General features: G+C 36.8%; 1 protein-coding gene across 6 annotated transcripts; it reads right to left on the bottom strand.

Annotated features, from left to right (window-relative positions):
• Positions 1-211: 211 nt before the first annotated feature.
• On the bottom strand, positions 212-5,222 carry LOC131020100 (putative lipid phosphate phosphatase 3, chloroplastic). Of its 6 annotated transcripts, none has more exons than XM_057948758.1 (10): positions 4,970-5,222; positions 4,114-4,725; positions 3,302-3,382; positions 1,767-1,988; positions 1,565-1,652; positions 1,342-1,451; positions 1,140-1,230; positions 776-964; positions 628-687; positions 212-527 (listed from the first exon to the last, which is right to left on the bottom strand). In XM_057948758.1, exons 2-10 carry the CDS (start codon positions 4,279-4,281, stop codon positions 352-354), a joined length of 1,185 nt encoding a protein of 394 aa, XP_057804741.1. In that variant the 5' UTR covers positions 4,282-4,725; positions 4,970-5,222; the 3' UTR covers positions 212-351. The 6 variants fall into 6 exon arrangements, with proteins under 6 accessions (XP_057804741.1, XP_057804742.1, XP_057804746.1 ...); XM_057948759.1 differs by having other exon boundaries at positions 1,342-1,424; XM_057948763.1 differs by lacking the exons at positions 4,114-4,725; positions 4,970-5,222 and adding exons at positions 3,515-3,537; positions 3,774-3,977.
• Between the last annotated feature and the right edge of the window lie 21,226 nt (positions 5,223-26,448).

Raw genomic sequence — 26,448 nt, 5'->3', positions numbered from 1 at the left:
CAACCATGTTATTGAGTACATAAATGGTATGCGAATGTGGATGACTAAACTATGATAACTTAATCGTTTTCATTCATCGTCATGCTCCATCACGATCAACGATTTCTATCCACAGAATCATATTCAAATATAAAATTATTTTTATAATTTTTATTTATAAATTATAACGTAAAGTGATGCGAGCTACAAAATAGTATTCCTTAATATAATATAATAATAATAATAATAATAATAATAATAATAATAACTCTAACAGCATCAACGTTAGTGAGATTTCTCTTGAAGAAGGAAAAATATGTTCCAACTACTTATGTACATTAGCTCCACTAAAGCAGCTACCTTTTGGAACTATCATCTTCCAGATTCGATATCTTCAACTGGCAAGCTGGATGTACCAACCTTGGAAGAATTGTTGTTCATTTGATTTGGCTGGATTTCAACCTCAGCAGCCCCAGAGTTCTGACCATTGTTATTCGTATTCGCGGCCAGCTCCTCCAACGTGCGCAAGTACGCGTATGTCCACCACCCTACACGGAAGCAACCAACCAAGCGTAGTTCACTCGACAACATTGCTGTTTCAATAAAGAAAATGACTATTTATATAATAGGAGGAAAAGAAAAAGATACCGTCGGCATGATATGGAGGTGGGAAGAACTGCAAATAGCAGAAAGTGGCAACTACAAGACCTGTCGAGGGAATTACCATTGAAATTGGTCATTGAAAATTGAAAACTTACCATTAAGATATCAGTTACTGTAACAGAAATACACAAACCTATCAAACCTCCAGCAAACACATCCTGCCAGTGGTGCCGATAATCATCCACACGAGAAACGCCAATCAGAGATGAAACAAGTAGAGGGAGCACAACCAGGCACAGTTTTGCAACATGACCTCTACGATCAAATGCCTTTATCTTCCCAGATATGTATAGAGACAAGAAGCCCAGGCCAGCAAACGCCCCTATGTGTCAATTTGATTATTCTATTGATTGATAGAAACTAGTAATTTTGAATTTAAGGGTAGACTGAATTTTAAAGTTCCAACCTTTCTTTTGGATAGATTTCAAAATGGTAAACAGGTAAGAGCTTCTTTTATTGAAAACTATAGAGAGGTCCGAATTAGATTTCCGTCTTACATGAAGTATGCCCACTGGGAAAACTCTTATGCCCCTGCCTTATGACATGTTCGTCACCATGGCAGACGACATTTCCCCATCTATCATAAGCCTGAAGAGCTATTGATTGTTAATTAGGCAAATCTATGTCAGAATCAGAAACAAATATACAAGGTTAGCTAGAAAGAGATTCCTCTAAGAATCAGATATTGAGGTCACTTACATCCTTTCCATCTGGAAAGCATCGCCAAAAGAAGTCAGGCCGAGGGCGACCAACTGCATCTTTTATTGCATCAGTTATGACCCCTGTTATGAGGACCGAAAATAGGAGTCCTATATTCAGAGAAGCAGCATTATATCATCACTATCAAAAGTCAAGACAGCCTTACTACATACTATAATACGAGATGCTTATAAAGATCAAAGATCTGAAAGTATAATTATACCTAGTATGGCAGCATGAAGATCATATACATCTCTTTGACGAAGATAGAATAGCAGGAAAACCAAAATTGGCAATGGAACTGCAGATAGCTAGAATAACCAAGAAAGTCAACTTACAGTACTAACACCCTTAGGATAACTTGAAATTTGAGAAACGTAAAGACCAAGTTTGTTTAAAGTGCTCAAGGCACAGATTCAACTTACTACTACAACCCAAAAAGGAACTGTGTTGCTCTTATGAGGATACTTGAGATCAGACATCATATCCTTCCCAACAAACCGATAAAAGGGATGGATAATATTCAGACCGACTATAATCGAACCCAGCAACACAAGTATTAGCCAGTCATGCATATGTGTCCTTGCTAGTCTGACACCATGGGACCTCACGGTATGAGCTACATCCCTGGCATCCCACATTTCACTCTGCAAAAGGTTACAGATAATGCATTAGTGAAGGAGAAACAATATCAAGGAGATTTGGTCTTACGGAGATGCAGAGAAGGTAGTGACAGGCCAAGAAATTTTACCTAGGGATGCCCCCTTATAATACTATGAAATTTTTTCAACATAAATTTACTCTTAACAAATAACATAACAACTCCATATATAAAACCACTACAAATTGCAACAAAAGAGCTGTCTGTGTGGGATCAATCTATCACACTTCTATGAAATTTCACTTTGTAAAGAAATTTAAAAAATTTAATAAGTAAATTTCTTCATCTTTAAGTATCTACGACAGGCAGAGCGCATTTAATATTAGTCTGAGTTATATACAAATTTACCTCACTTTGTTTCACAGATAGATAATTTAACACAGGGGAGGTCCAACTATAATTAGAAGAATAAAATGGTGGATTGCTCATGATTTGCTAAGAAAGTTTTGCAAAGCAGCTGCACAGTCTTGAATGAACTTAAATAACTATATTCAGATGTCCAGGTGGTTGTATATTTTGTTTGAACACGTACAACATTTCCCTCTGTTCATTTTTTATGCTTTGGTTTGAAATAGTTATATTCTAGTTTATAATAGCTCGCTAGTACAATTCTAGTCTGAAAATTAGAATGATAACAATCTAATTGAGTAATGATTAGACTAAATAACGCGAAGTACTTAACCCTCAGTGGCTCTAAATTGTTCTGCACTTGATCTCATCTGATCAAAGCTGCAGGCTTAGACAAGTTATATATGGGCCATAGTGCCAATTGAATTAGGGATAATGTAAAGATCACTTCTAATGAAATCTTCAATGGGTTGAGCCCTAATTTGATGATTGTCATTGAAGATGAAATATGCTTTTACCTTGATTTGCTTGATTCCCCACACAAACTTGAGGGCAGATTTGTGATACTATCCCCTCAGGAAGCATGAAGCAAACAAAACCGAAGATATACTAAATAATCCGAGGAGATAAGTCTCCAACTATATCTAATTAACAAGCTGCCAAAAAAGATCATAAGGGAGTACAGCAAGAATAAAAATTGATGAGTAATCCCTTATAGGTTTCAGTTATCCCATCAAATTTATACCATTCTTTAGCTAGGACCCCAAAAGTCAATGTGAAAACCATATAATCTAAGTACATCTTCAATAGTCATTTTAAGACTAAAAGATCACCCATTGCTCCAGCTTTCTACAAATCTCTACTCTTTAGCCAGTGGCATTTTAGCATAAAGATCGCTCTACACCAAATTACAAGTACAATTGTTTGATCAAATGAAATCCCGAAACGGACCTGGTGGGCCTTGGAGCCTATCAAAGGGAAGTCAAGTTGAGAAAACCTATCACCGGTGCTCGCGGAAGTATTATTCCGCCTCTGAATTGGAAAAACACAAGTCAGTTCCAGAAAATACTCATCAATAGAACTACACAAAATACATTGTTTCTTAAATGAAGATAAATATAGAACTTGGATGATTGAAGCACTTCAAAAATGCCAATCACATACTTGAAAATCAACACCTCCCACCCCTGCCGGATAAAAGATACTACAAGTCATGATTCACTCCGGATTCAAGAAAATTACATGCTCCTACGAAACTAATTTACAAGATTCTGAAACTAGAAACCACCCCAATATAGAAGCACAAAATTGACACCAGCATCAGCTCATAGATTTAAGAGACCGCAAGATCTTGGAAATATAATGAAAGATAAACACACGCACAATACGAAAAATGATTATCATCAATAGGAAACCCGCCGACCTGGGACTTAATAGAAGCTCGGAAAATTCTAGAACAATAGTTGGATCCGGATTCCGGCGACGGCATGTTGATGATGATAGTAAAGCAAGTAAAGTGCAAATTAAAATTACAAGGAAATAAAGCTTGCCCAGATAGTCTGTCTAGACTTGTATAATGCGAAAACGGCACTATTCACGGAAGCAAAGTAGATATCATTTTGCAAGAATCAAAAGGGTCCACATGAATTACAGTTACCCACCAATAAGTGAACGGAACGCTACTTATGCGGAATTACAGTTACCCACCAATAAGTGACATGGGAATCAGTAGAAAAGTGATGGGAGAAACAGTAAACATTCACCTTTTGAAAGAGCCTGATTTTAGTTGAGCAATTTGACGTTGAAAGCGAGTAGCCTAAAGGTTTTGGTGATCGGTGGCTTTCAAGATTCACAGCCGAAATAAGAACTGCGTGTGTGTGAGATGTCGTGCGCTGCAGCGGCCACGTGGATAATCCGATGTTTCGTTGCATCGTATGTCACACCACTCACTCACCAGTTTTCGGCTAACTTCGCTAAATCTATTTTACATACCTTTTCAATTCTATCACATTTAACATTTTCAATTTTCAATGGAACCTTTTGTTTTGAAGCCATTTTCAATGGAACTTTTTATTGTGTCGTAATTTGTATCATTTTCTTTACTAGGGGTGTATTCGTTCATGTTGTAATAGATTTTTAAAATTCAGAGATTTTAAAAATCTGAATTTTAAAAATCTACAGATTTCACACAGATTCTTCAAGTATTTTGGAATTCTAAATAGATTTTGAACGGATTTTGTAGGAATTTTAACAAGAATTTGACGTGATTTTTACGGATTTGAAACACTCGTTGAAATTAATTGAGCGCTGAGACAGCTCCCAGCGATCACTGGGTTCCAACGATACATTTGCTGCATTTGGACTTAGATATCAACCTGCAAAACAAATGCAAACGCCAATCAACAACCATTTCGATTAAACCACTTCATCAGCCACTACATAACTATCACTTTAAATTCAAGCAAAAACATCAGAGCATTGAAACAACAACAACACACGATTACGATGCTCAAACATAGCAAAATTCGAACTGAAAATCCACTTTCCTGCCTCAAACAAACACACATGGAAGCTATAACACAATTGATCCAGCTCAGATCACGAAAGCAATAGACGTACCCGCTGTCGAAAAATTCAATACCAATTTCCGATTCCGCAGCTTAGATCTGAGAGAGGCTGCGCCACCGCGATCTGAAAAATCCTGCTCCGACCGCAAGGGGATTAATTGGCCGCGAGACTGAATTCAATTATGTTCAACTCATTTTCCCTCCTTTTATACTTGTGAAGAGAGAAGGAGTAGTGAGAGAAAGTTGAAGGGAAGAGATGTGAAAAGGTTTTTGATTTTCAGGATTTTGGAAATTTGGGCGATTTTGCTTTGGATCTAAGATGCAGTAGACCGCTAACTAACATTCGGTGAAAAAAAAAATACTCAAAAATTATACACCCTCTGTCCACCAATCAACTACCCATTTGCTTATAAAATTTTGTCCACCAATTAACTACCTACTCTGCTTTTTGGACATATATATCATCCCTTACTTTTTAAATTACTACACTTTACCAATTGGACCCACCACACTCTACCATTACTTGTCTACTTAATCCAATTTTGATGTTAATTAAATGGAGTATGATATTTTAAATTTCCAGTTTATTTATGTCCTGAAAATTTTATTTCCAATTTATTTATTTTCGTAATTTTCAGTATATTTATTTATTTATTTTCGAATTTTCAGTTTATTTATTTTCTAAAAAAATTATTTTCCAGTTTTCAGTTGATTTATCTATTTATTTTCTGAAAATTTTAATTCCAGTTTATTTATTTTCTAAATTTTCAGTTTATTTATTTCTTTCCAGTTTATTTATTTTTCAATTTTCAGTTTATTTATTTATTTATTTATTTTCTGAAAATTTTAATTCCAGTTTATTTATTCATTTATTTATTTCCAGTTTATTTATTTTCTAAATTTTCAGTTTATTTATTTTCGAATTTCCAGTTTATTTATTTTTCAGTTTTCAGTTTATTTATTTATTTATTTTCTGAAAATTTTAATTCCAGTTTATTTATTTTCTGAATTTTCAGTTTATTTATTTTCAAATATTCAGTTTATTTATTTATTTTTCAGTTTTCAGTTTATTTATTTAGTTATCTTCTGAAAATTTTAATTCCAGTTTATTTATTCATTTATTTATTTTCAGTTTATTTATTTTTTATTTATTTTCAAATTTTCAGTTTATTTATTTCCAGTTTATTTATTTTTGAATTTTTAGTTTATTTATTTATTTAAATCCATTTTATTTATTTTCTGAATTTTCAGTTTATTTATTTATTTTCAAACTTTAAGTTTATTTATTTTCTAAAAAAAATAAATTTTCAGATTTTAATTAATTTATTTATTTATTTTCGAATTTTCAGTTTATTTATTTATTTAATTCCAGTTTATTTATTTTTTATTTATTTTCAAATTTTCAGTTTATTTATTTATTTATTTTTGATTTTTCAGTTTATTTATTTATTTTCGAACTTTAAGCTTATTTATTTTGTAAAAAAAATAATTTTTCAGATTTTAATTAATCTATTTATTTATTTTCGAATTTTCAGTTTATTTATTTATTTAATTCCAGTTTATTTATTTTCTAAAAAAAATAATTTTTCAGAGTTTAATTTATTTATTTATTTTCTAATTTTCAGTTTATTTATTTATTTAATTCCAGTTTATTTATTTTCTGAATTTTCAGTTTATTTATTTATTTATTTTCGAATTTTCAGTTTAATTATTTATTTATTTATTTATTTCCAGTTTATTTATTTTCTGAATTTTCAGTTTATTTATTTATTTTCAAACTTTAAGTTTATTTATTTTCTAAAAAAATTATTTTCCAGTTTTTAATTTATTTATTTATTTATTTTCAAAATTTCAGTTTATTAATTTCCAGTTTGTTTATTTTCTGAATTTTCAGTTTATTTATTTATTTATTTTTGAATTTTCAGTTTATTTATTTTTCAGTTTTCAGTTTATTTAATTAAAGAGTAAAAAAAGAAAGAAAGAAATAGTTTATAAAAAAAAGAACACTTTAATAAGTCAAGGCATTAAAATAATGTTCTAATGAAAGATTAGTAAAAGTAATCAAAATATATTAACACTACCCTTTTAGTCTTTTACACCACCTTTTTCAGCTTTCTTAGTTTCCGTGCCGACCATCAAATAGGTAGTTGATTGGTGGACGGAGGGAGTACTTTTCATTAAAGGAAATGAAAAATACATAAAAAAAATGAGAGGGATTTTGCAACAGCCTCAGAGTCCTTTGCATATGCACTCAGACCTGGTTTTAGCTGCTCAAAAAGCTCGAGTTCTTCGCCCATGGGAACGAGATCTAGCTGCTTGTTGAAGCAGAAGACGTGCACTCGACTGCCAGAGCTTCCAGCGTCAAAGATGACCGCATATTTCTTAGACATGAAACTCTGCACCACGCCATCTCTGGAATGGGCCCAGCGACCGCTGGGTGCCAGCAATCCCTGGCTTCTTCGAGCCACGGCCGCTGGAATCCAGCCGGCGCTGAAATATAAAGATTTCCGAAATCTCGTGGTCTGAGGTCGGATTTGTTCGTGTGTATTTTTTGAATGAAATCAATGAAAATCAGTTCAATTTTAAAATCCATAGATTTTTAAATAACTCTAGATTTTCATAGATTTTTAAAAGTCTGAAACGAATACCTCTGGATTTTTATAGAATTTTAAAAGTCTTGAACGAATACCTCTAGATTTTCATAGACTTTAAAAGTCTTGAACGAATACACCCAGATTTTAAAAGTCTGCAGAAATCTATTAAAATCCTGAAGAAATACACCCCCCTTAATTTAGTTATACTTTCTTACAAAGTTATATGGTATAGTAATAATTTTGTATATAAATTAAGCTTAATATAAAATTATGATACTTTAGATGTGGAAGAAAAACATTTAAGCGTTTAAAGATCTGAAGTAAATTCACAATGATGCAAAAGAAAGTATACAAGTCTTGCGTGGCGCACACTTTTCTCAACCCCCCCCCTCCCCTCTCCTCCCCTCTCCTCCCCTCCCCTCCCCTCTATATATATATATGTGTGTGTGTGCGCGCGTTCCAATGAGATCTGTTATATGTGATGAAATCTTAAATTGATTTGTAAGTGTTGATTTAATGTATCATATGACTGATATTTATTTGGAGGTGATTTTTTTTACCTGAGTTCGAATCTTGGAGGTAGCGAAAATTTTATCAATTTTTTAAATATCGTTATTCATCACTATATACTGTCTTATTTATTATACTCACAATCTCATGAAAAAATAACAATTTCACTGGAACCTACCCATATATATGCTTAGGTTCAATAGAGAATTATCTATTGATCGTTCCAAATAAGTCAATAACTTTACCGAATAAATCAAGAAACCGCATGAGCAGACATTTATGCATAAAACACACCACCTCTAGAATTTGAACCTACACAGAAATGTCTGTTCAGTAAAATTGTTGGCGTATTCAGTAAAACTGTCGGTGCATTAAGACCGATTAGAGATTCATTTTCCATGCTCTTTATATTTAGCATTATCTATTGATCTCTTCCACACACACACACACACACACACACACACACATATATATTGTCACACCCCAATTCTTGAAACAATAACTATAACTGGGGTACGACTCATCATTTAAAATGAACAAGGGAAAAACCTTGTGAAATCCGAATAAAAGTGATAACAATCGGGCTTAGCCCCTTTGGATGAAGAAAGACATGTATTCAAGTGATACAAATCAATCAATAAATATAATAACTTCAGGATCACAAGTTTAGTTTCGTACTTTAGATAACCAACATTTAGAGAATGAAATACTTGAGAATTAATAGTCTCGGCTCAACGAAAGATGTCGTTTAGAGTCATAGCATAAAGGTCTTAAGTTAAGGAAACAAAAGACAGATACTGGCTAGTTCTACAGCGGAAGTCAAAACACGGAGTTGAACCTAGTCTCAGCTCGCCCCGTCAGCACCAGCCATTAACCTGAAAAACATTTGAAGATATTTGGGCTAAGTACTAATGTACTTAGTGGGCTGCAACTTTTGAAACATTTCATAATCTGAAGAGCAGTTTATATTTCACGAAACATTTAAGCTCATTAGCTCAATCATACATTTGGAAAATAAGCCCACCTATTTAGGCAAAGCCTGTCGTTTAACCTTATCTCTGAATCGGAATAGCAGTGCTAATCCTCCTGATGTTCAAGGCCTACAAGAAATCTATTCTTAATAGGTCTCTTAAATCTAAACTCAAGTCACGGTAAAGTGCTTAACATTCTATGATTCACTTAGCCGGGTTTTCAAAATTTAAAGAATAAATAATTGAAAACTAATATTCTTGAGTTAAAAACACCAACAATATTCTTACTCGTCTTTCTTTTGTAATTGGAATTATAAATAACCAATTAAATCATGATGCAATGCATGACTCATTTCATACTTAAGCATATAATAAGTGTTTACTTAAAATATGCACAAGCCCATTTAAATAAAAATGGCAGCTCAGGGCGAGATCGCCGCCTCTCCCCCCTTTCTCTGCTCTGCTCTACTATCCAGCTCTGGTCTCTCAGCTCAGGTCTCTCAGCTCTGGTCTCCCAGCTCTGGTCTCTAAGCTCTGGTCTATCAGCTCTGGTCTCCTAGCTCTACTATCCATCTCTGGTCTCTTAGCTCTGGTCTCTCAGCTCTGGTCTCCCAGCTCTGCTCTGCCCCTCTCTACTCTGCTCTGCCCCTCTCGTTCTGCTCTACTATGCTCTATACTCTCTTTCTCATCCCCCCGATACACCTCACGCCGATCACCTCCTTGGCAACGGCGAAGCGCCGTCACCTCCCTCTGTTTATCCGGCGACCGCAGCAAGCCACGACCGCTACCCTCACTCTCCTCTCCTCCAGATCTGACGGAAATGCAACCTATAGGCCACGCCTCCGCCGAGCCCTAGATCCCCAATTCAACCACCACTGCCCTTACTCTACCTCTGATTCTCTCTTACTCCGGCGACAGACGACGAGGTCGCCGCCGACAGCAACAACCCCTCCGACTCGGCACCTCAGACCCAACTCAAAAGCGAAAATCATGTTCAATACTCTTCTTTCTTCTTTTCTAATCGGTAATGTTCATAAATGTATGCACAGCTCAGGTATACATATGTATATTCATACCACAGCTTGTTATAATGAAAGTCATTGAACATATGTATGCGAGATTCTTTGTTTGTGAAGTTTGAAATGTCATTTTGTTTGATCATGATATGAAATGGACTCAGAATGAATGGAGAAATCTCAAAGTTGAGAAGAACTTACTTATGGTTGCTGCGTTTCACTTCAGGGACGAAGAAGTTTAGAACAAAAAAATACCAAAATGAATTCGGCTGAATGGTTGAAGAAGGGGAGATGATTACTTCTTAAGGGAGTACAAAAGGTATCAGAGACGTGAATGCACCCTCTCCACACTTCCTTAATCATCATGATATTTTGCTAATTGAAATTAGCAAAATATCTAAGGAATTAGTCATGTTTGGACTCAATGAATTTGGGCTCAATGGGTTTGATTTGTGGCCTGAAAATTTCCACATGGATCAGCTGGTAGGGGTTAGAGTATGGTGAATTGAGGTTGTTGATTAGACAATTAAAATCCCTCAGGATAAAATTATCGAAACTGTAATAATTCTTCAGGGTTGGTTAACTAGTAACTCGTATAAATGCTTGAATGCTTAATTAAATAATTATGCAATGCATATAAATTTAATAACTAAATTTACAAATGCTTTTGTAAATCATTTTTGTTGGAATTAAAATAAATTCTTTTTCTCAATCCGGCGTGAATCATCTTAAATCTAAGTTCAAAATTATTCTAAACTTAGCTCGAGGAAACAGGGTATTACATATATATATATATATATATATATATATATATATATATATATATATATATAGGGAAGAGCTACCGTGAAAACACCTCTTAAAATAAGAAATAAGAACTAAGAAAAATGTATGAATTTTATGTAGAACACGTATAAATTAGCTGTATAAATGTATGAATTGCGAAAAATAAATTTTTGCTACCTTTAGAATTCGAACTCAGGACCATGAATTCATCCAACAGGATGATGAATCAACCATAGATCTTGATGATCTAAGGGCTGAAAATGATTCTTATTTTATATCTTAAGAAGTGTACTTACCTCCCCTATATATATATATATATATGTATATATATATATGTATATATATATATATATATATGTATATATATATATATATAGGGAAGAGTTCAATGGAGAATACTAAATATTCAAAGAACAGAAAACATTGAATATGCCAGTATTTCCCCTTGAACGTTAAACGTTCGTAACAGTCATTTCGTTGAATTCATCCAACAAGGTGATTAATCAACCGTAGATCTTTATGATCTAAGGGCTGAAAATAGTTCATATTTTATAATTTAAGAAGTATTTTCATTTTAGCCCACTCCTATATATAAATACTACACACACACACACATCCCAAACCACTAAAACTAATTTTACAACTTATTTTTATCTCAAACTTGTCTAATATAATGGTAATTACCTTTTAACTTATTTGAATTTATAAATATATGTTGTTACGATAATTGATTATATGTTACAATTATAAAATCAACATTATTAAATTGCGATTTTATTAGAAAAAAAGAAGAGAAAACCTAAAAAAACCCTTGAAAGCACAAGAAAAGCAGACTAAGGGCCGAGCCTCATTAAAACCTTTTCACAGAAAACCCAGTGGGAAAAACCGTGAAAAGGGAAAAGAGTACCCGTCAAAAACAAAAGCAAAAAAAGAGGAGAAGCGGAAGGGAAAGTTTCGAGAACTCCGGCCTAACCATCGTCCCCAAACGATCCCGGCTTTTCCCCCCCAAACAACAAAAGAGCAAAGGCAAATGGCCGGATTAATGCCGTCGCCAAAGTGCCAACCAAAAAGGGCAACACGGCCGGAAAGAAACCAACGCCTGTTGCCCGGCAAGAACAAACCCAGATAACGAAGGAAAGTTACATGGCCGGTTATACGCCGTCGCCAATAACTTTCGATAACATCCCGCAAAGAAAGGCACGCCAAAAGCCGGTAAAAACCATCAAACGAAAGCATCAGGAAAGAGGCAAGCCTGCAAGCATCGGCCGGTGATACGCCGTCGCCGAATACTAGACAGTTCGCCCTGTCCGACCCCCTATCTTTCATCCACCACCAGACCCACGAAAAGCTCCCACAACCAGAGTCATGAAAACGTTGCCCACCCCAGCCACCAGCAGCAGCGAAAACTCCAAACCCGAACCCCTAAACCAAGCACCCCAAGTGTTCGAGGAAAAGTCCCAGTGGGTTGTCAACTTACAATAACTCCAAATCCCGTTGATCCAACGATCCCAAAACAAGAACCAACATAACCGAATGGAACCCAAGCCCTGAGCCTTACCAGAAACGCTGCTCGACCCAACCACCAACAGCAGCAAAATCTCCAAAACAGAAGCACGAAACTGCGAACACCAGGTGTTCGAATAAATGCCCAAGTGAGGTTTCAACTTAAAACTAACGCAAATCTTATCAGCCCCACAACCAAAAATCTTTGTCCAACAAAAGAGAGTGCACCACTCCAGCGCATGACAAGCGAAACAGAAACGACCCATCTAAGAAAAACTCACCCCACCGAGGCCAACACCAAGAGCACAGAGAAAACAAGAAAGGCCTCCACTAAAGCAAGAAGACCAGAAACTCAGCATTATAATTTAATACGAACCCTGCTATGTGTGGCCATATCAAGAGCCACAACATTCTTAATTTCCTCAATCGCAAACGGCCACCAGCCCTCGGAACGATCTTGATTAGCCATGAGATCCGCAGCCATGTTTCCTTCCCTGTAAATATGAGACACTTGTAAGTTAAAGTTTGAGAGTAAACTTAAAGTCCTCTTCCACATAGCCATGAAACGCCACGGGACGTCATTAGATCGTGAGGTCAAAAGGTTAACAATATAAGTAGAGTCAGCCTCAATCCAAAGGGAACGCCATCCTCTATTATCAGCGATATTAATAGCATGAATGGCAGCGAGTAACTCAGCTTCAAAAGCGAAACCGACACCACCTTTAAAATGGAAACAACCACGAACCCATCCAAAATTATCACGAAAAACTCCGCCGGCGGCAATATTTCCTGGTGTACCCAACGCAGAGCCGTCAGTATTCACCTTTATCCAATGCCTGGCAGGGGGCCACCAATGGACCTCAATCATGGTGGGAGGCGCCGCAGTACGTGTAGGAACCCCAATATTTCTAAGAAGCAAATAATCAGTCCAAGAGTTACTGGCACAACCGAGTTTGGGAAAGTGAGAATCCATTTCCTTAAACATAGACTTAAGAAATCCCGTAATAATATTCGGATGGAAACCAACATCATTGAAAATCGCTTGATTACGACAATCCCAGATTTTCTAGAGTAAATTCATAATACCCGCTTTCCAAAAAGAGACCACTTGCGTGCTAAAATTCTCATGCCAAGCCGCCACAAGAACACTATGAATATCCTCAAAAAACAGGTACTCCGCTTTCCCAAACCAAGTCAAAAAATCAGTCCACACTTTCTTCAGCGCCCTACATCTCCAGAACAAATGATCAATTGACTCCTCATCCTGACAACAGATGACGCAACGATTAGGGCCTGCCATGCCACGTCGAACAAGCCCATCGAAAGTCGCCATTTTCCTGTGAATAATTCTCCAACAAATCAAAGAGCGACGCTCCGGGATGAACTTTTCCCAAATCCAACGACCCCATCGGACCTCAGGAAAATGATGGTTCTGAGCAGCATAGGCCGAAGCCGCAGTCACATTTCCAGTAACAGAATACTTCCAGAAACGAGTATCTTCTTCCTCCCCAATAGGCAGCAGCAAGATATCAACAACTATATCCGGAAAATTAATGACAAAATCCGCAGTGAAATGCCAAATTCCATCAAAAAAGTAATCGCTAACCGCTTGAGTAAAGAAATCCATCATAAAAGGTGGAATATTGAGTTTATCCCACAACTTATACCCTAGCCAATCATCTCGCCAAAAGTAAGTGTGATCGCCATTCCCAACATAAGAATAAGATTGATCAATCAAATTATTCACATGCTCACGAACACCCGTCCAAACCGGAGAAGACGCCAGATAGCCTTTGGCATAACCAAACCTCGTCAGATACCTCGTGCTCAAGATGGAGTGCGCGAAATCAGTTCCTTGCACCAATTTCCAGGCCATTTTCATCAGAAAACTTTTATTCATATTCGAGAACGACCTGATCCCCAAGCCTCCTTCCACGCGAGACGCACAAGCCCGAGACCAGCTAACTGAACAGGATGGTTTCTTGCTCACGTTACCGGTCCATATGAAGTTGCGGCACTTCCTATCAAGGCTGTAAATAAGCGATTTGGGCCAACGATACACCATCATCGAATGCGTAACCGAACTCTGTATAACAGAACGAACCAAACATATACGCCCTGCCATCGAAAGATGCAGACCCTTCCAGTTAGAGAATTTGTTAACAATCTTGTCATGAATGGCCATGAAATGCGAAGCCTTAATACGACCATTGAACAGAGGGACTCCCAGATAAGTGACCGGCAGCGAGCCAAGAGCAAAACCCAAGTCCCGAGTAACTCCATTCTTGATAGAATGAGACACGCCAGAGCCAAAGAACACGTGAGATTTGGCGGAATTACAAAGCTGACCAGAAAGCTCACCATAGAAGTTGAGAATCTCTTTGATCTTACGCGCATTTTTCACAGTAGCTTTACAAAAAATCAAGATGTCATCCGCATAGAAGAGATGGGTGGGAAAAACCGACCTCCTACTAAAATCCATAGGAACCAGATGTTGTGATCTAACGCAATTCAAGAATAAATGGCTCAAGACATCTTCAGCGATACCAAAAAGAATAGGAGAGAGAGGGTCACCTTGTCTCACCCCTCTAGAGCAAGCAAAATAACCACTCAACGACCCATTATAAAGAATGGAGACGCGAGCAGAGGTGAAGATGATAGAAATCCATTTAATAAATCTCTCATGATAACCAGTCACACGGAGAACCTGAAAGATAAAATCCCAACTCATCGTATCAAAGGCCTTATGAATATCAATTTTGCAAGCCATGTTTGATCGACGCCCCGTACGGTTCATGCAACAGAACCCTTCAGAACCCAACATAATACAATCGTGGATTGAACGCCCACTTATGAACCCAAATTGGTTCGGAGAAACACCAGCCGCCGCAACCACACTCAGTCTAGTCGCCAAAATCTTCGAAATAATCTTGAAGAAAAAATTCGAGAGAATGATAGGACGTAGATCCGCCACAGTATCCACGGTTTTCTTTTTGGGAATAAGAATCAGCGTACTGGCATTACATCCAGAAGGTAAATACGAGTTGAGGAAAAAGGCTCTAACAGCACGAAAGATGTCGTCTTTTATCGTTTTCCAACAATTCTGATAAAAATGACCAGAGAAGCCATCGGGCCCAGGAGAGCTATTCGCATCCATACCAAAAACCGAAGCCGTGATTTCCTCATCAGTAGGAATACCAGTAAGAATGTCATTCTGCTCATCAGAAACATAAGGATCAATAATCGCCTCAATCATAACCCTATCCACGTTAACTCTCCCCGTCCCAGTAAACAAGTTTGAGAAGAAATCAATTATGTGCTGTTGAATGGCCTCGCAATCATAAGAAATCGAGTTTCCAATCCGAAGATGCTCAATTCGCGTAGAATGCTTACGGAACCGAATGAGACGATGGAAAAAGGAACTGTTTCTATCACCAACAGTTAACCAAGTTGCCCGACTTTTTTGCTGAAGAAGAGTGTTTTTCCGCGCCAAAAGAGTACTTAAAGACGCCTGAGCGTCGATCTCCTCGTTAAAATACTCGTCGGTATAACCCAGATTCGAAATCTTATTCTGAACCTCCATAAGCTTTTGTTGCCCTTCCTGAATTTGAATATCCACATGTCCAAACACAGTTTTGTTCCAAACTCGAAGATCCCCGCGAAGTCTTCTAAGTTTGTACATGACCCTGTAAATTGGACAGTTAGCATCCACCAGACCCGTCCAAGAAGAATCCACCATATCCTGAAAATTAGGGTGAGACACCCACATATTGAGGAACTTAAAAGAACGACGCCCATTATCCAAACCAGCTTTACACTGTAAAACCAGAGGAGAGTGATCAGAGGTGAGACGCGGTAGAACATGCGTATTAATACCCGTCCAAAGATCAGCAAAACTGGAAGAAAAAATGGCTCTATCGAGCAGCGATTCCACATGACAAGGAAAAAACCGGCGACCAGACCAAGTAAACCGAAGACCCGAAGTGGGCGACTCAATGAACTCAGTGGCAGCTATAAAATCACAGAAATCCCGACAGGAGCTTCGAGAAGGCGACACCAAACTCCGACGCTCATGCGCGCCCTTAACGGCATTAAAATCACCAATAAAGATCGTGTTCCCGTCAACGAAAGTGAGAAGCTCAATCCATAACGAACGACGAGCAAGAGAATCATTAGCTCCATGCACCACAGCGATACGAAAACTCTTCGATTGCCAAACACAGTCAGCAATAACCGTCTGAGCCGAAGAGTGAATAATCTGAGAGCTCACCGAAGGATGAGCCAACAACCAAATATTATAGCAGCGAGGCTGCCTACAATTCTGATGACGAGGGACCAGATTAATAGATCTCCAGAAACTCTGTCTAACTTTATGAAACTTTTTCTTAGGCTCAATCAAACCCAAGATCAAAGGCGAGAAGGAACGACAATGTTCCTTAAGAAGATTTTTGGATTCGTCCGTCAGGCCACAGACGTTCCAAACAAGGACATTCATAGAACTAATGGAGAGTCCTGGACTGGGAGTTGCCCAGATCCGCTTCATTACCCCACTGCTTGTGTACCACGCTATCCATAGCACGCAAACTATCAGTGTTACTATAATCCACCATGAAATCACGTGGCTTGTGTCCCGCCTCCACTGATTTCCTTAATCGATTTTTAATACTCTCTTGCTGCATCTGAAGCGCTTTGTTATGATTACGAGCTGCCTGATCTTGTCTTGACGGACGACCACGGCCACGTTTGGGAGGATCCTCTTTCGCAGCCGAGACTTCAAACCCCAGCGCAATATTAATCCCTGAAGACAAATCCTGCGTCTCCTTCGATCCATCAATCTCCTGTAAAGTATCTTTCTCGCTATCCACAGTAGAAGCCTGCTGTATCACAATCTCACTATTATCGACTCCCTCCACACTAGAAGCCTGCTGAGCCTCACTGTGACCCGCAACTTGTTTCCCTAGCAGACCAGAATCAACTCTTGTAGGCGTAGACTTGTCCCTTCCCGTCGAGCTGTCCGATTCAAGAACCTCATTCGGCCTCGGAGAAGTAAGTTCTGTATCATGAACTATCAAAGTTTCCATCGCATGCAGACTATCCACGTTTTGGTCCTGATGTAAATCTTGCTGCGAACCCGTTCCACCAACGGTGTCTTGAATTTCCATCTCAACAAGAGCTTGAAACCTGTTCTCATTGGTCCTCGTCGAACTATCCAATTCCAGCCTCTTTTTACATACCGCCTCAAGGAGATCCGGTCCCGTGACCTCCTTTTGTTGTTCACCAGAATCTGCAGCAGGAACATCCGCAGATTCTTTTCCTGAGGACTTGCCAACAATATGCCATTCCGGCTCTTTCGAGATCACTTTCTCAGCGGCCTTGGACCTTCTTCCTTTCCGACATTTATCCACCGAGTGCCCAGTTATTTTGCATCGAGTGCAAAAGAGCGGGAGATACTCGTAACTGAATTCAATATTAAAAGAATATTCACCATCATCAATAGCCATGGTCTCAGGCAAAGATTGGGCTAAATCAACTTCAACCAAAATTCTCGCAAAGTGCGCAACTTCATCATCCATTGAATTGCCATCAATTTTCAGAGGCTGCCCCAGCCAACGTCCAATACCTGCCAAAATTTCGGGATGCCAAAAATCGACAGGCAGATAATAGATCCTCACCCACACTTGTGCTAACGAGGAAGATTCTTTGTACGGATTAAAATAACGAACCCAATCGCGCAATCTAAGAGATCCCGCAGGCAGATCCCAAATAAGATTAGATTTCGCAATGGCTTTATCCTCCTTATTGTGAAACTTCAACGTATAGTAACCTTTACCCATCGGCATTAAATGCCATGGAGTGGTGATGTTCCATAGAGATTGTAGTTCGGATTTGAGTTCACGTGTAGACCTTGGTTTTTCTCCTTTATTCATCATGAAACGACCGATGAGCGCATGCTGAAACTTCGAGGCTTGAAGGTTATGTAAATCTTTCGGAACATTCAGAATTCCGGTATTTCCTTGCCGGACCGGGCGAAGGGCACGAAAGTTATGCGCAGGCAAATCCGGTTTCTTGACACGTTGCGGCGCCGTAACTTTTGCATAAGAAATCAAGGGAGTAGCGTCAAGGGTCTTACTAGTTCCAGGAAGAGTAGGTTTCTGGTGATGAACGTCAAAAGTCGTGGCACTAGGGTTGATAGTAGGTCCCGTAGATGGAGGAATAACAGATCGCTGGAAATTGTTCGACACCGGAGGGAGATTGAGGCCACCCCTGTCAGTCGACAGCGGTGGAAGGGCGGCGGAAGACATGCACGGCAGAACGAACGGAGCGAATCAACGACGGCTAGGATTAGGGCTTGTTGAGAGAGAGAACGTCATGCTTCAAACTTCGTATGAATATATCAATTATAAAATCAACATTACAAAGTAAACATTAATATAAAAAAAACTTAATAACCTCCTCTCCCCCCCCCCCCCTAAAAAATAGACTAAATAACAAACTATTAAAGAATAGATAAAATACCATGTAGGCATATTGATCGATGTTAGGACCAATTTATGATTTATATACTCGTACATATCTCAAATTATATTTTATAAAATAATTTTACAATTTGTTCTCGTCCCAAACTCGTATAGTAATACTCTTTAGTTATCAAAACTCATTTACAATATATCTATATAACTAAATATAAATTCTTATATTAATTGATTATTTGTGTTAATAAAATATGGACATTATAGAGTAAACATTCATAATAAATAATATAAATACTTGTTGATTAATATTTCAATCTCAAATCTATATAATAATACCCGTTAATGTAAATCCGATTATCATTTTAAAATGAATTGTACAAATTTGATAGTGAAATCTAATTAAAAATGGATGTGTAGCATTTTATTTAAATTTTGAATTAACGAAGTCTATTAAAAAACTGATGTGATTGTACAAAATTTGTCCTTATATATATATATATATATATATATTGAAGTGATGAAGTTTCATAAAAAAATCAATATGTGATTCAAAATAAAATGGATAGAATGACGTTGTGTTTTTCATTCTAAAAAAATACAATTTAAAAAATCAAATAATTACATGTATATTTAATATATTTTCAAATGCAATAAAAACTTTATTGTGTAAAATAAGAGAAAGGAGAGAGAAGAATATATTTTTTAAAAACTTTTGACTTGTATAACTTTTTTATTTAAAATCAGTTATATACACATAATATATCAAATTGAAGCTTCTGTCACAATCTTTAACTTGATATGTATATCAAATATTTTATCATTTACCAAAATGCATGTTTTTAGGAAAAAAAAAGAAAGGCAAAAATGTGAACGAAAAATAAAAGAGAAAAAAGAAATTAAAAAAATTCAACTATTAATTATGAAAATTTTTCATTTTGAGAGAGAGAATTATTATTGAAAAAATATAAATGGATAATTAATTATTTATTAAACAAAATAAATATAGAATTACAGAAAAACAAAACAAAAATATCCACGTAGACCCTGAATTAAGGAGAGGACAAGAATTTCAAATCGTATTATATAATGATTCTTAATTATAAATTATAATTATAAATGACATATCACAATTAACATTAATATTGATTAATCAATCAATTAATAGAGACGTCATAAAAGCATAATTCAATTAATAATATTAATAAATATTTATCACCTAACTCTAATTGTGATGTGATATTATTACATGATTTGTGGGTGTTAATTGTAATTAAAAATTATTAATATATATATATATATATATATATATATATATATATATGTGCGCGCGCGCGCGTTTATTGCGGTGCTAATGAAAATTGAAAAGATTTCATTGAGTTCAGAAATAGAAGAGTGGTAAAATCAACTTTTAATCAAGTTAGGACATGTACGAATTAATAAATTTTAAAGGTGTCAGATTATTAGTTGACATGCCTATGTTAAATTTTTTCCTTTTTTAAATTTTTTACTATTATTTACAGTATTTATTTTTAATGTATATAACATTGTAACATTCAATTATATTGAGACAAATAATCAATCATTATATTTATAAATTAAAATATGTTTGGTTAGTTAAATTTGGACGAATATGAGTATACACTTTCTAGATAGGTCTAAATATTTATCGACACGTTCACATGAAATTTTCTCTATTTTGTTAGTCTGTTGTTATTTATACTCTCCCCATCCACAACTATTGTGTGTTTAATACTATTTTCATTCGTTCACAAAGATTGTATGTTTTCTTTTTTAGAAACCCCATTTATACTTTAAACATAATTCACACTCAATATTTATAAAATATCACCCTCTAGACTTTCACAAATATTCATGTGCAACCAGTTGCACCGTGCAACTGGTTTCCAGAATGACACTACTTCATTTGGGAAATGCCACTTGAACATTTTCGAATAACACTACTTCAACATACAAATGACATTTGATGATCTTCAAGTGTCATTTGTATGTTGAAGTAGCGTCATTCAGAAACTAGTTGCATGGTGCAACCGGTTGCACGAGAGAGTGTCTCTTATACTTTTACAATTGGTGGACCCAATATTACCCTTTGTGGAACCCTTCAACACTAAAACACACATTCCAATTATTTTATTAAAACTCGTGCCCTCCACTCTACCACACTCTTTGTGGACGGAGGGAGTATTATTTATAGCTACGATGTTCTAGACTGATCCAAACAATTATCGTCATTTTTACATAGAATTTTCTGTAATTTTTAATCTATCGTTATTTATACTCCCTCCGTCCCATTTATAATGACACACTTTTTTTTAGTTTGTCTCATTTATGTGTGGTCCATACACATATAAAATAAGTGGTCTCTACCCAGTTTACACTCTTAATACTTTCTTCTTAATCTCTGCGTCCATTTCTATTTTGCCATTATAAATGAGATGACGATATTTATGATTAATTTATTGTGATGTTCAAATATGCATTGCGACAGATAACCATTAAGAATTGAAAATGTGCGAATAATTATAAATGAGATGATAGTATTTATGATTAATTTATTGTGATGTTCAAATATGCATTGCGACATATAAACATTAAGAATTGAGAATGTGCGAATAAGTCAATAATTTTTACGAGTAAATCAATGTACTATAATATGAATAGTCATTTTTGTTTGAGTTTGAATCCTGGAGGGGTCGAAATATTCACCATATTAACCGACGACTATTCGTGAGTTTAATTAATGTCACGACCGCACTTGCTAAGGATAGCAAATTCGGGAAAACCGCGACTAAGGGAGGGGATTTAGGAGCGGGAGTAAGAAAGGGGCATATTCGGTTTCTTGATGACTCGACTTGTATAAGGAAATCAATCGAAATATCTAGATATCAACGAAGGCCACAAGGGGACCGTACATAATATTATCCCAAAACGGGATACTCAATGGTTTTAGTACATTATTAAATAATACATATTGTTTGACAAATGACATAATATCTTAACATAATCAGTGTTCGCAGCGGAATAACAATAACTTGAGTATATGTATGAAGACATATACTCCACTCTGAGGTTCTCGTCCTAAATTGACAAAAGCTCCGCTTGCACACTACATCCTCGATCACAGCTCAACCTGCACATTTAAAAATACATGCAGGGCTAAGTACAAAAGTACTTAGTGGACACTTGCCGAAATTTACATATATGCATAATATTTTATTGTCAAGCCTTTCAACAGTAGTAAGATACAAGGGTTTTCCTTTAAAGACTCGTATTTACCAAACATAATATCATTTCTTTCATCAATAACCCGCGCAGGTATTTTATATCATTAATCACCATATCAGTAACTCGTGCCGAGAGGGAGGCCTCCCTCTACGGACACTATGATCGGCCAACCCGCTAGATGACTCACGATCACAAGGTGTACACTAATTCCGAAGGGATTTGCGGTCCCATCCAGAATCCGAATTCGATTAACATCAGATAGGCAATTAATAATAAAACATAAAGCATTTAGGCATTGACAATATCATTTAAATTTCATAAGCATAAAGTCTTAGCAATTCTAATATATAATTTTATTTTATACATAGAAAGCCTACCTGAATAGCAGACTCACGATTTAGCTCTAACTCTGGTGCTTGACCTTTAATCCGAGAAAATAAAATAAGATTCTAATTCTCGAAAAATCTCAATAAATGAGGATGCGTGAAATGATTATGCATGACTCATATTCCTTTAATTAAATTATGAGATGTTAATCCTATTTAAGGAATTAAAGCTCGTCTTATGAGGTCGGATTATTAATCTTTAATAATCTACTCATCTTAAAATAATCTAATTTACTTACTAATTAATGATTAGTAAGTCTTAAAATCTTCTCTAATTAAACTTAATAGAATAATATGAAGACCCAATTAAAATAAAATAATCAAGGCCCAAAAGGAATTTAATTCGAGCCCAAATGAACAAATTCGAAGCCCAGTGCATTAATAATATTAGGCCCAACATCAATTAAATTTTAGAGCCCAACAAATGAGGCCCAAGATAATAAAATCATGAAGCCCAATAAGTGAGCCCATCATCACCCTTAAAAAAAATTAGTAAATTTTAATATTAATCACTAATTAAAATAATTAGGATTAATGAAGAGGCCTAAAATAATAATTCTTATTGGGTTAAATAAATAAATTTCATTGGACTTAACCAATTAAGTCGTAGGAGCCCAAGTAATATAAATTCGAGACCCATTATTAATAAATAATAGGAGTCCAAATAATAATTAATGTGGACTGGAAAGAATTAATCTTAGTCCAATAGACACTTTAATCGGCCCAAATGACGAATTAACAGCTGGGCTGAACTAAACAAATCTGAAACAGGTCCAATAGAATTAAATAAATTACAGCCCAAGAACATTAAATAAATTCGGCCCAGATAGAAATAAAAAGATGGCCCAATTGAGAAATAAAAACAAGCCCAAATGAATTGGCCCAAACCCGGCCCAACTGAGGAAGGCCCACTCCTCTCTTAAGTCTTCACTCTCTCGGTTCTCTCTACCGACAATTCTCTTTTGCATTTATTATTTTAAGCATACTTTATATCTTAATAATCAAAGCTTTCTATATTTTTTTTTTATTAAAGCACTCGGTTCTCTTTCTAACTTTATTAAAGAAGAATGCTTTTCTCTCAATATAACTACTGATTCTTCTCTATTTTTTTTTATTAAAGAAGAACACTATTTCTCTCTCTCTTATCTTTAAAACCGAATCTCTCTTTTTTTTTTATAAAAATCGGTTCTCTCTCTCCCTCTATATTAAAGTAACATTCTTTCTCTCTCTCTATCTATCTAAACCGCACGCTCTCTCTAAATTATCGAGAAAGGAACGAACGCTGCTCATCTTTCTCTCTCTCAATCGATCCAGCCGTCTCCTCCTTCGAACTTCCGCCGCCGCCGACTGCTGCTGTTCGCCGGAGTCGCGGGCGGCTGCTTCTCCTGTTGTCACCAACTGCTGCTGTTTGCCGGAGTCGCGGGCGGCTGTTGCAGAGCTCCGACAGCCGCTCGGCTCTCTTTCTCAAATCAAGACATCGCCGTCCGCGTCTTGGCCCTTCCAGTCGCCGGCGAGGTTCGCCGCGTGGAGCTGCTGCCGCTGACTGCTGCTGTTCTGCTCTGGGCCGCGACCAGCGGCGCTTGGCCTTTGGCCGCGCCGTCCCGCTCAGCCGCCTGGAACTGTTGCTGCTCGCCCGGAGTCCGCCGACTGCTGCTGTTCGTCGAGTCGGCGAGAGATGGCAGAACAGCTGCTGCCGCCGACAGAGGCCATCTCGCCGTTTGGTGCCGCCGCCATCGGCTGCCGCTGCCTCGCCCAAAGCCGACTCCCGGAGTTGCCGTTCGTCGTAGCGAAGGTCTCGGCAGTTCGTCATTGCCTCCCTCTCGTTTTACCTCTCTTCGATAGGTTTGTAGATTTGAAAAAGTTTTACATAAAACTCAAGTTTGTGTAAAGATTTGATTATGGAATCAAAACTTGATTTTTCTGTACTCTAGTTTAGTTATATAGAGGTTCTATTTCTGATTTCTTGCAAAGGTTTGATGCGTATGCAAATACTGTAAACTGTAAAATGATATATTGCTTGCTAATGAATTCTATTGAACATAAACACTTGTATAAGGAATGAAGTTGAAGAACTTTGAGATTAATATATACCTTGTTCTGCTGAAGTTTGGAACTCAAAACGAACACTCTGTATTTTAGAATTAGCAATTGAAGGTTGTGGTTTTAAAACTGATTCGTTTGAGTTAATTTATAGGCGAATTGCTGCGACAATGGAATTTATGAATGTGGAATTTTTGTGAGTGAAAATCGGCTGCGCCTGAACAAATAAGATTTGCTGCGGCTGTATCTGTATCTTTGAAAAAAAATGAGATTTGCTGTTGAAAACTGAGATTTGCTTTGTTGAATACTTGAGATTTTGCTTGCAGCAATTTTGTTGACTACGTAAGAGTGAAATAAAAACTAAGCACGAGTGAGAATAGAGTGGCTGAGGGAGCATGGCGTGCTAGATTTAATACACGGAAATATCTAAATTAATATCGTAGATTTAATTCTTCACAAGCCGGAATAAATTCACGACTCAAGAAATAAAAAAAAATAGAAAATTAATTCTATTGTGATTAATAATTAACATGACTTTACTAAGTCAGTTATGAATCTGAAATAAATAATTATTGGCTTACTCAATAATTCTCATCGCGGTTTTATTTACGCGAAGCTACTGACTTGTAATAAAATAATAATCCTGCTTAATTGAATATAATCCAGTGTCATAAGCTGAATTTAAATCATAAATAATTACTGGGTTTGATTTACTGAAAGATGAATTAATAATTATCGTATTCCTGGATTTAAATATAATAAAAGAGCGGGTTGTTACATACTACCCCTCTTAACAAAAATTTCGTCCCGAAATTTGCATACCTATGTGAAAAGTTCTGGGTATTTTTCTTTCATCTGGTCCTCAAGTTCCCACGTTGCTTCTTCCGGTCCATGGTGTCTCCACAGTATTTTGACTGACGCGATCGATTTATTCCTTAACTCTTGCACCTTTCGGTCCAAAATGGCTTCAGGTTTTTCCTCGTACGTCAAGTCTGGGTTAAGAATCATTTCATCTTGGTGAATCACGTGTTTGGGGTCAAACACGTACCGTCTCAGCTGTGACACGTGGAACACATTGTGGACGTTTCCAAAGCTAGGTGGCAGTGCCAACCTATACGCTACGGGACCTATTCTTTCTAGGATCTCATAAGGTCCTACAAAACGGGGTCTCAACTTACCCTTAACACCGAATCTAATGATCCCTTTCGAGGGTGATATTTTAAGGAAAACCTTGTCTCCAATCTGAAAATGTAGTTCGGTTCGTCGGGTATCAGCATAAGACTTCTGTCTGTCTTGAGCCTCTTTAATTCTTGCTCTAATCTGGCGGATGGTCTCGATCATCTCGCTTACTGCATCTGGCCCAAGGATTTTTCTTTCACCCACTTCATCCCAGTAAAGTGGTGATCTACACTTCCTTCCATACAGCGCCTCATAAGGTGCCATATCAATGGTTGCCTGGTAACTATTATTGTAGGCGAATTCGATTAACGGCAGCACTGATTCCCAACTTCCTCCTCGGTCTAGCACCACTGTCCTCAACATATCTTCAAGGGTCTGAATTGTCCTTTCTGATTGTCCATCTGTTTGAGGGTGAAAGGCGGTGCTAAAGTTTAATCTCGTTCCCAACTCTTTCTGTAAACTGATCCAAAATCTAGAAGTAAATTTTGAATCTCTATCTGAAGTAATGGATATTGGTATTCCATGTAGCCGTACAATCTCACGAATGTACAGTTGGGCTAGTTTCTCTGATCCATGGGTAATTGGAATCGGTATAAAATGAGCGCTCTTTGTGAGACGGTCTACTATTACCCAAATAGCTGTGTTGCCCCTATTTGTCTTGGGTAGACCCGTCACGAAATCCATCGCTATGTGTTCCCACTTCCATTCTGGGATTTCCAATGGCTGTAATTTCCCATATGGTCGTTGATGTAAAGCTTTCACTTGCTGGCATGCAAGGCAACGCTCTACAAACGAGGCTATATCTCGTTTCATCCCGTCCCACCAAAACT

The sequence above is a fragment of the Salvia miltiorrhiza genome, chromosome 4, assembly GCF_028751815.1.
Source record: "Salvia miltiorrhiza cultivar Shanhuang (shh) chromosome 4, IMPLAD_Smil_shh, whole genome shotgun sequence".
NCBI lineage: Eukaryota > Viridiplantae > Streptophyta > Magnoliopsida > Lamiales > Lamiaceae > Salvia > Salvia miltiorrhiza.
The sequence above is the reverse complement of the archived record's forward strand: the minus strand, read 5'-3'. Positions and strand labels throughout refer to the sequence as shown.

Excerpts from the sequence above, each read along its gene's own strand:
- LOC131020100 (XM_057948758.1), bottom strand. The coding sequence starts at position 4,281 with ATGCAACGAAACATCGGATTATCCACGTGGCCGCTGCAGCGCACGACA. Across the intron at positions 3,383-4,113 it reads AAATCAGGCTCTTTCAAAAG|AGGCGGAATAATACTTCCGC; the intron begins GTGAATGTTTAC and ends TTTCCAATTCAG. Across the intron at positions 1,231-1,341 it reads GCTTTCCAGATGGAAAGGAT|GCTTATGATAGATGGGGAAA; the intron begins GTAAGTGACCTC and ends ATAGCTCTTCAG.